The 10,464-nt window shown below is 42.6% G+C and overlaps 1 protein-coding gene across 1 annotated transcript in view; it reads left to right on the forward strand.

Moving 5' to 3' along the window:
* Window positions 1-10,464, forward strand: part of Pstpip2 (proline-serine-threonine phosphatase interacting protein 2) — an 89,117-nt gene that overhangs the window by 71,467 nt on the left and 7,186 nt on the right. Inside the window, exons 8-12 of the mRNA XM_021214819.2 lie at window positions 5,743-5,841; window positions 7,004-7,049; window positions 7,209-7,288; window positions 8,722-8,820; window positions 9,617-9,713. Of these exons, the coding sequence (XP_021070478.1) occupies window positions 5,743-5,841; window positions 7,004-7,049; window positions 7,209-7,288; window positions 8,722-8,820; window positions 9,617-9,713 (421 nt within the window). The remainder of the gene's footprint in view (window positions 1-5,742; window positions 5,842-7,003; window positions 7,050-7,208; window positions 7,289-8,721; window positions 8,821-9,616; window positions 9,714-10,464) is intronic.

Consider the following 10,464-nt stretch of genomic DNA (forward strand, 5'->3'; position numbering starts at 1 on the left):
TGTGGTTGCTGGGATTTGAACTCAGGACCTTCAGAAGAGCAGTCAGTGCTCTTAACCACTAAGCCATCTCTCCAGCCCTGATCGTTACTTTTGATTGCCAGTGTCATTGGATTAAAAACACCAAGGGTATTAATGACATTTGCCTTGGAGTTTGTTTTTTTTTTCTATGAAGGTCTTTCCCCAGAGGCTGAACTAAGGACAGACGTCCTGCCTTGAACGTGGTGACACCATCTTGCAGCCTGGGCTGAGTCTGAATCAAAGGGACAAAGCCCGTTGAACACGAGCCGTTCCCCTGCCCTGCTTCTGGTGCGATGCGCTGAGCAGTGAGGAGGGCCGGGCTCTGGTGCCATGCACTTCACTGTACCTTCCCTGCCACGATGGACTGTGACCTAAAGTAAATGCCATCAGCAGCCTTTTGGTCACTGCCATGAGAAAATACCAAACACACTCTTGCTCACACTGGGCGGTGCCCACCACACCTTGCTGCTCCTTCAACCCTCATCTCCTCTCTTCCTCACAGGGCTTCTGTGTTTCTAAGCTACTTTTCAGCTCTATGAGTCCTCTTGGTGTCCCTTTAACTTCCCTTTCGGTGCTTAGCTTTTCTGTAGCTTTGCCATGCTGTTTAGCATCGGGTTGTTTGGGTGGGTGGTTGTAGAATTACCTTTGCAGTCAGGAGATTCTAACATCTGTCAGAATCTGCTGGTTGCTTTTGTCCATTCTGTTTGATATTTTTTTATTCCTAACTCTTGGTTTGGGTGATATTCAGTTGGTTTGGTATGTTTACGGTACCATTAAAAAGCTTTGGATTACTTAAGTCCTGTTTAGCTGGTTTCCTGTGATAGCCCTAAAGCACAGGGTGAGGCAAGTGCCTCATTACGGCTATCTGGGGATAAGAGTTCAACTTCCCCTCTGGCCACACCTGAAGCTCTGACTTCTCATTGCCCCAACTCAGGAGGGGAGGGGCCTGGTTATTATCAAGTAGTACAAGCAGGGGTAAACGTTCATGTTCCCCAAGTGGTGGCCACTGCTTCTTCCTGGAAGAAGAGACACTGCAGTTCCTGTCACTGATGGTCCCTCAACAGGGAGCTCGGGTCTTTGTAGCCGGGTAAACAAATGACCTTGAACTCCTCACCCTGGTGGCCTCTCCCTGGCAGGCGCTGGTTCTTTATCTTTCAACACTACTTTTTAAAAGGGAGGGTTTTTTTTTTTCAATATGTTTCTTGGTTAAAATATGACCAAAATCCCAACAATATTATGCTAAGAATCTACGACTTTACCTCCAGGAATCATCCAGAAACCAGAAGAACAAAAAAATGCATGACCTGTTCATGAGCTGTAATAATGAGAACTATAATGATTTAATGACTGAAAATGGAAGAAGGGCTACGTATAGCAGGTAGCTTTTAAAATATGTTTAGAGCCATGCCTGGTGGCTCATGCCTTAAATCCCAGCACTTGGGAGGCAGAGGCAGGTGGATCTCTATGACTTCGAGGTCAGCCTTGGTCTACATAACAAGTTCCAGGTTAGCCCAGGCTACATAGAGAGTCATCTCTCAAAACAACAAGGCCAATAACAACCAATCATAAGGGTCGGCTCCATGCTCAGCAGTTAAGGGCATCTGTGTGCTTGCAGAGGACTTGTGTTCAGTTCCTGGGGCTCGTAACTGCCTGTAACTTGGCACCAGGGTATTTGGTGCCCTCTTCTGACCTCCATGAGCATTACACTTGAAGCCAATAGTGATCACCTGCACACCATACAGACACACAGAGTTAAAGATAAAATGAAAACGGATCGATCTGTAAAAATACACAATTATGAAGGATATGCTACAACATGGGAAAAACTACTTAACATGCTTTATTAACAATAAAAGAGAAAAATGAGTAGTTTAATAACATTAAAATTTAAGACACCTCTAAGTGAAAATGATATACTTGGGTATTGCACATGTAGGGGGTCAAGAACAACTAGCAAGAATAGATTCTCCCATTCTACATGTGGGTCAGGGATTGAACTCAGGCTGTCAAGCACTTACTAGCTGGGCCATCTTGTGACTCTACTTTTATGAAACGGGGGTGGGCGTTTGTGACTTGTATACCATACAGCTGTTCAGTGTTTCTTTTTCCTTCTTTTTAAAGAATTATTTATTTATTTTATACATGTGAGTACACGGTGCACTCTCTTCAGACACACCAGGAGAGGGCATCCGACCCCATTACAGATGGTTGTGAGTCACCATGTGGTTGCTGGGATTTGAACTCAGGACCTCTGGAAGAGCAGCCAATGCTCTTCTTACCCGCTGAGACATCTCTCCAGTGGCCCTGTTTAGTGTTTCTAATGCATGTTGCATTTTAACAAATCTAAGTTAAAAGGGCTCAGGCTATAGTTCAGTTGCAGGCTACATGAGCTCCAGGTTCAATCTCTAGTACTAAAAACTCAACAAAAACCCACGATATTCCTGGTAGATTGCAAAGTATAAATGTTTGGAAGCTTTCATACATTATTTATAGGTTTAAAAGATGCGTTTACCATAATTTTGTTGCATAAAATAATGAGATAAATATTTGTATCAGCCTGAAAATAAACAAAATAAAAGGTATTCAATAGATAGACAGGTAAAAGACATGGAATAGAAAATGTGCCCCTTTAGTAATGACAGAAGACAAAAATAAATTGTAAATAAGATAATATACTACTGTATTATTAGAGTTATTCTTGCCATGGTGAAGTACCATGACCAAAGCTTGTTGAAGATGAAAGGGTTTGTTTTCCTCACATTTCTTTATCGCTGTTTATTGTTGAAAGAAGTCTGGTCCGGAACTCAAATAGTGCCAGGGTTGGCACCACTTACAATGGGCTAGGCCCTCTCTCATTAATCACTAATCAAGAAAATGCCTTACAGCTGGATCTTAGGGAGGCCTTTCCTCAATGGAAGTCCCCCTCCTCTTAGCTGACTACAGCCTGTGTCAAGCTGACGTAAAATTTGCCAGCACAACCAACATCTTAGTGTGAGCACTAAGAAAGACAAAACGTGCTGGCCGTACTTGGTGTTGGTAGGGAAATACAGACTTTCAGATTATTTCTGGGAGAATTAAATGCTGCAGCCACTTTAGAGAAAGTGATATGCATACCTTTAAAAATTGATTATTTTATACTTATTTTCATCTCCTTACACACATTATTGTGCACATAGCATGAGTGGTGTGCATGTGGAGAACAGAGGAAAGTTTTAGGGAGTTAGTTCTCTCTCTCCACTATGTGGGTTCCAAGAACCAAGCTTCGGTTGTTTGGCTTGCAGGAAGGGCCTCTACCTACCGAGGCATCTTGCCAGCCCAGCTATACACATCTTTCAGCAGATAATCACACTTCTATGAACTGATTCTGTATAGAGAAGTTTATATTACTCCAAAGACAGAATATATTATGGTTAAAGAAAGAGAAAGTGATAAAATCTTATGTATAGAAATAATATATACTATATTCTAAAAACATTATAGCACAGAGTATATTACATTTTGTGGCTTATTCACATATAAAATGAATTAAATATGTATATGTGTTTTACAGCCATCAAAAGTTTCATAAACTGGGTAGAGTGTCACAGGCCTTTAATCCTAACACTTGGGAGGCAGAGGCAGGAGGATCTCTGTGTGTTTGAGGCCAGCCTGGTCTACATAGTGAGTTACAGGCCAGCCAGGACTATATAGAAAGACCAGTCTCATAAAAGCTAGCCAATCAACTAACCAACCAAGAAACCAAAACAAACAAAACCAAAAACAGTATGTGTAATCCCAGCAACTTAGGAGTCAGAGGCAGTAGGGTCATGAGTTTGAGCCAGCCTCAGTTACACAGCGGAGCCCAAAGGCAGCCTGAACTTTGTAATGAGACCACACCTCAGAAAACCAAGGGCTTAGATGTAGCCAGTGCAGAGGCCTGGGATCCATCCTCAGGACCACAAAGAAGTGTGGAACAAAAGTGATCATGCTCAATAGAGAGAAGTGGCTCTGGGATATTGTGTAAAAAGGAATTGCTACATGGGTCTTTTCTCATGATTGTCACACGTTTTTATAATTATGAAAGCCAAGAGCTTACTGTTTCCACCCATAAAATTTAATTTGATAACAACATAACATATAGAGAGCATATAGAAAAAGCCTGTGAAAAGCTAACTCTAATTTAATTATGGAAACTTAGTTATGAGGACCGAAGGGAAGAGTGTGTAACAGTGACACAGACTCTCCCTCCAAAGGAGCTCCCGTCCTCTGGCGATCAGCTATTGGATTTTCTAGGTTTTGAGGGTTTAATTTCACATGTCAATGTGTAATAGTTATAAAAGTACAGTTTATATTTTAATTTTCATATGCCTTTGAAGAGAAATATATGCTATATGTATAGCCTAAAAATCTTTCCTTTATAGGTAGGGAATCAAAGACACTAAGTAATATATTAAAAAAAAAAACCATAGATAATGGGACGGCTAGGATTTGAACCTCTGCACTCTGGTTCTTGCAATCGATCTCTATTTCACAGGCAAGCGCAGAGGAAGCAAACTAAGAAAAGACTCATGTTTTTGGTTGGGAGCTTAACATCTATTGGCTAAGCCATGTCTCCAGCCAAGAGAGGACATCTTTATTCTTAGTCAAGTTTAACTGTCATAGTTATTTATTTGCCAGTTGTTTGATTTATAGCTTTATTAGAGTTTATGAAGTGACCCCATAAGTATGAGAATTTATGAAGTGATCCCATAATCCCGGTAGTAAAACTGGCATAAGATAGGCCATTGACTTCTTTAAACTCTGTAGAACAGAAGTCTCTAAAATAGAAACACGGGACTAGGCATGGCCGCGCACGCCTTTAATCTCAGCACTTGGGAAGCAGAGGCAGGCAGATCTCTGTGAGTTTGAGGCCAGCCTGGACTACAGGTTGAGTCCAAGACAGCCAGGGCTCTGTTATACAGAGAAACAAACAAACAAACAAAACAAAACAAGACCAAACAAACTCGAATATACTAAAGTGAACCAATGATGGATGGCATTGGTGTGCCCCCCACTGTGCATGGCAGTGGTTGGAGACTCTAGAATGTGGATGCCAGTTTAGAATGAGAGGAAGTTGGTTCCTATGACCATGTGATTGCACATAGACTCTAAGGATTATGGATATTACATAAATCTTGGGTTACACGTCTTAGCAGTTATATACAATGGTTGAATAAGATCGTATTGTACCCTACAATTTGTCTATTTCAAGAATAAAGAGAAAGCTGGGCATGGTGGCGCATGCCTTTAATCCCAGCACTCAGGAGGCAGAGGCAGGCGGATTTCTGAGTTCGAGGCCAGCCTGGTCTACAGAGTGAGTTCCAGGACAGCCAGGGCTATACAGAGAAACTCTGTCTTGAAAAACAAAACAAAACAAAACAAAAAAATAAAGAGAAATTATAAAAAATCAGTAATATACATTTCAAATCCCATTTCTTAGTCTTTAGAGTTCACGTGCTTCGTGCCAGTCAATGACAGTTATTATTTCCTTTGGCTGGGGGCGGGGCACTCTGCAAATAATTTGGAAAAGAACTAGGGAGACTGCTCAAAGAGCACGATGTGGGAAACTTTTCTCTGAGAGCCTGATCTCCAGCACCAATCAGAGCTCAGTTGGTGGGCGTGGACCTGGCCGAGAGGTTCAGGCGGGCCAGCCGATTTTCAGACTTTATATCTGCTAACCTGTCCTCATCCTCTGTATGAACAAAGGCCAAGAAGAATTATGAGCAGAAGTGCCGGGACAAGGATGAGGCGGAGCAGGCTGTCCACCGCAGCGCCAATGTGGCCAACCAACGGCAACAAGAAAAGGTACGCAGCGTGACCTACAGCCAGAAGAGTCAGAGATTCCCTGGCGTCTGCCTAAAGCCAGCTCAGGGTCGGGCTGGATGTACATGCATGACATTCTAGTTCTCAGAAGGGCGAGGCAGGAGAGGCATGAGGTTAGTGCTAGACTGGGCTGCACAGTGAAACCCCATCCCACAAAACAAAAATAAAACTAACCAAAAAGCTTAAATTATTTAAAAAAATTACTTATACCCTAAGTCAGAAAAAGCCCTTGTTAACATTTTGAGATTGGGGAAAGCACCTGAGAAGCACGCTATTAGGAAACAGTAATTGGAATTGGAGGTTTCAGTTTTTTAAAAAAGATTTATTTAATTACTTATTTAATTTATATGAATATACTGTAGCTGTCTTCATGCACACCAGAAGAGAGCATCGGATCCCACTACAGAAGGTTGGGAGCCACCACATGGTTGCTGGAAACTGAACTTAGGACCTCTGGTAAAACAGTCAGTGCTTTTAACTGCTGAGCCATCTCTCCAGCCCTGATTTTTTTTGTGTGTGTGTGTCTTCAAAACTCAGCTTCTGTGTTCTTTGTTGACAGCATGCTTTTTGAGGGCAAGAAGTATACGTTTAATAATATAACTGGAGTGATGTCAACAAATTAAACAATAACTTTTATAATATGGTGGTAGTGATGGCTTAGCTGTTAAGAGTATTGACTGCTCTTGCAGAGGACCTGAGATCCGTTTCCAAAACCAACATGGCAGCTCACAAACACCTATAATTCCATTCCCTGGGTGTATGATGCCCTCTTCTGACCTCTGCAAGAACCAGGTAGGTAAGAACGTAGTACACAGACATACATGCAAGTGAAACATCCATAATAATAATAATGATAGAATAAAATTTAAAAATAAATTTAATAACATATAATCTGAATATAATATTATCCACAACTTGAGGGCAGTAAATGTGTCTCTAGGAAGACATAAGACATATGTTTTCTGATGAGGAGATTAAAGAATAGAGATGAAAGGTTTGCTTCTAAGTGGAAAGTATATAGGAAGTAGACCAGAACTTACCTCTCCGTTGTTGTTATTGTTGTCGTTGTTGTTGCTTTTACGTGTGTTTGTTCATGGAAGTGGGATCAGCTTTCCTAATCTCTTTCTGGTTTTGATCTTCACAGCTTTTTGTGAAACTGGCCACTTCAAAGACTGCAGTAGAGGATTCAGGTGAGAGAGGACATGCTCTGTTGGATGCAGAGGGTTGGTTGGGGGCTGTTTACATTACTCTGAATGTGTAGGGTTAACAGGGGCCAGAAAGGAACAGCTACAATGTAACAAACCTGTCTAGTTCCTAAGTCTAGTTTCCCCTCCCTCCCCCCATCACAGACAAAGCGTACATGCTGCACATCAACATGCTGGAGAAGGTTCGAGAAGACTGGCAGAGTGAACACATTAAGGCCTGTGAGGTAGGCATCTGGGACTGGGACTAGAAGCAGCTCTGGATGGGGCTCATCTTCCTTCTAGAACCTGAGAATTTGTTTATCTTAGCGCACTGTGTTTCCTTCAGTCACTGAGCATGAGGGCGAGTTAGAAATCGAGCATTTAAGTGAACAGAAGGGATCAGAATAATTTCCTCTCATTTTCATCTTTTCCCCTCCTCCCCATCCTGACCTCACTGTCCAGCGAGCACAGTCCAGAGGTTTAGTCTAATATTTGGTTAGCCCAGGCATGAGACAGCTGCGTCAGTTAATGGTGGACTGAGTACTGTAATTACTCTGAGAGTCTTGCCTGTACTTGCTGGGTTCTAAGGAGAGTACACAGACCTCCATAATTTTCAAGAGGAAACAAAAAAGATGCAAGCTGGAGAGTTCTTCAACTTTCTGATACCAGTTTTTAGCGCATTATCCAAGGTCTGGGTAGAAGTGTGGATTCTCAGCCCACTCCAGGCCTCTGGAGTCAGGAATGCTCAGGGTGGCAGCCAGCAGTCTCTGTGAATTCAAGAATGAGAACCAATGAGTCATAGCCCAGTTGGCCTTTCTCTACAACTTTGACACAGTCTCTTCCCCTTTTGGTCAGGAGCAAACTCACTCTCTTTCTGCCCTTGTGCCTGTCTGTCTCCCCCACCTTGGGCGTGTGTGTGTGTGTGTGTGTGTGTGTGTGTGTATGTATATGAGTGTATGTGTATGTATGTGTATCTCTGTGTGTGTCTGTGTGTGAGAGTGTGTGTCTCTCTGTGTATGTGTGTTTGTATATGAATGTGTGTGTATCTCTGTGTGTGTGTCTGTGTGTGAGAGTGTGTGTGTCTCTCTCTGTGTCTGTGTGTGTATCTCTCTCTGTGTGTGTATGTGTCTGTGTGTGTGTGTCTATGTGAGTCTGTATGTGTATGTATGTCTGTATGGGTCTGTGTGTGTCTGTGTGTGTGTCCTGGATATCAAGCTTTGGACCTCTCATGCTTGTACATGCTCAATCACTGAGCTATGTTTTCAACCCCAGCCATATTTTTTCCTGTCTCAGCCTAAAGATTACTTCTCTACACTTGCTTTCTCCTCTCTCATGGATACCAGGGATGTCCTTGGCATGAGGTCCAGTAGGCCTCTGTCGTCTCTTTTTCCTTTGTATGGTGCTGGTGCTAAGGGCCATGCATGCCAGGCAAGTACCAATCCACCGAGCCACACCCCCAAACCAACTTTGGTCATTTAAAAAAAATGTATCTTATTTGATTAATGAATCTTTTTTGATTTATCTGTACAGTTAGCTATTATGGGACTACTATGTACACACTAAACACTGTCTTTTGCTTTACTTTCTCCTTAACCATACCCCTCAATATAGGTTAAGTTGAAGTCACAGCCAATCTAAATAGATGCCCCTTCTTGACATAGTAACTGTTTTTCTGTAGGTGTTCGAGGCTCAGGAATGTGAACGGATCAACTTCTTCCGGAACGCATTGTGGTTGCATGTGAATCAGCTGTCACAACAATGTGTCGCAAATGATGAGGTAAGTCACCTCAGAATGTTGTGGTCTGCATGTTAGAATCATCAGAGCAGAAAGAATCATAAATGTTTCCTAGTTCATCCTCTCCTTACTCCCTGCTTCCATTTGAGGTACAGAGAGATACTGACTTAAACATTGCTACTGCCTGTGTGATGCCCGGTCCATTTTACTCTAAGAAACTGAGTGTTAGGAATAGAGAGCAGATAATAAAACCCAAACACAGTTGGGTGTGTGAAAGACAGAAGAATGTGAATCCCAAAGACATCTCTGGTGTGGCATGTCATCACTTAGCCCTGTACCAAGCATCAGCAGACTGAGCCACGCCCAGGCTGCTTCATCCACTCCAGAATGAGGATTTGCTTTGGTATCGTCATGGTGCTTAGCCAGAATTAACCTGTGCACAGCTACAGTAGCTGGGTCCCCAGATACCAAAGACAGCAGACCATGGTATCTTTGCTAAGAGACAGCTCCGCTCGTTCATATGAGACACTGACTTTAGAAGAAAGGTCAGATGTCCACAAAAACTATAGAGTCGAATGGAAGAACAGATCCTCGGGATAAGAAGCTGTGTTTGCACTTGTGTGTGGCACTGGGGCTTGGTCATGGGAATTAAGTCATGGGACTTGGCATAGAGATTCTTAGTTCCAATACTACTTTTTAAAAAAATGTCTTGGGAATGTTTTTATTCTCAAAACAAAAGCTGAAGAAGAGTCAGCTGTCTGTGAAAGTTCCGTTTACGTAGAGTGGATAAGCTTCTACGTAACGCTTTATCTTGTTATTTTTTTTTTTTTTAAATCAGATGTATGAACAAGTCCGTAAGAGTTTAGAAACATGCAGCATTGAGAAGGACATCCAGTATTTTGTGAACCAGCGGAAAACTGGACAGACTCCCCCAGGTGACCCGGGTGGCATGGTGTGAGGGACAGTTATGCTGCAGATTGGCTTTTCTTGTCCTATGGCTCAGGAACTTTCTGTACAACCCAGCTTCTGCTGCTGTAACAGATAACCCATATAAATCAGCCTATGAGAGAAGGGTTTATTTTGGCCAGTTTTCGGGGCTCCAGTCCAGCGGTTGATGCCATCACTTTTGAGGCCGTGTGAGAGTGGCAGAGCAGCCAGGATGTGAAAGAGGAAGAGACCAGAGCACGCCTCCAATGACTCTCCTGGTGTGTTCATACTGGGCTATACTATTTTTAAAAAATTATTTATTTATTTTATGTATGTGAGTACACTGTAGCTGTACAGATGGCTGTGAGCCTTCATGTGGTTGTTGGAAATTGAATTTTTAGGACCTCTGCTCAGTCCGGCCCAAAGATTTATTTATGATTATATGTAAGTACACTGTAGCTGTCTTCAGACACACTAGAAGAGGGCGTCAGATCTCATTACAGATGGTTGTGAGGCACCATGTGGTTGCTGGGATTTGAACTCAGGACCTTCAGAAGAGCAGTCAGTGCTCTTACCCACTGAGACATCTCACCAGCCCTGGGCTATACTTCTTAAAAGTCCTATCACCTTCCATTGCTGCTGAGCTGGGGACAAGGTCTCTAACACACATGGGGACCATTCTAGATCTCCCTACCTTTTTTCTTCTCTCCCTCTCCTTCACCCTCTCTTTTCCTTTCCTTTTTTCTTCCTTTCATTTTC

This window comes from Mus pahari, chromosome 15 (assembly GCF_900095145.1).
Source record: "Mus pahari chromosome 15, PAHARI_EIJ_v1.1, whole genome shotgun sequence".
In the NCBI taxonomy this organism is placed as follows: Eukaryota; Metazoa; Chordata; class Mammalia; order Rodentia; family Muridae; genus Mus; species Mus pahari.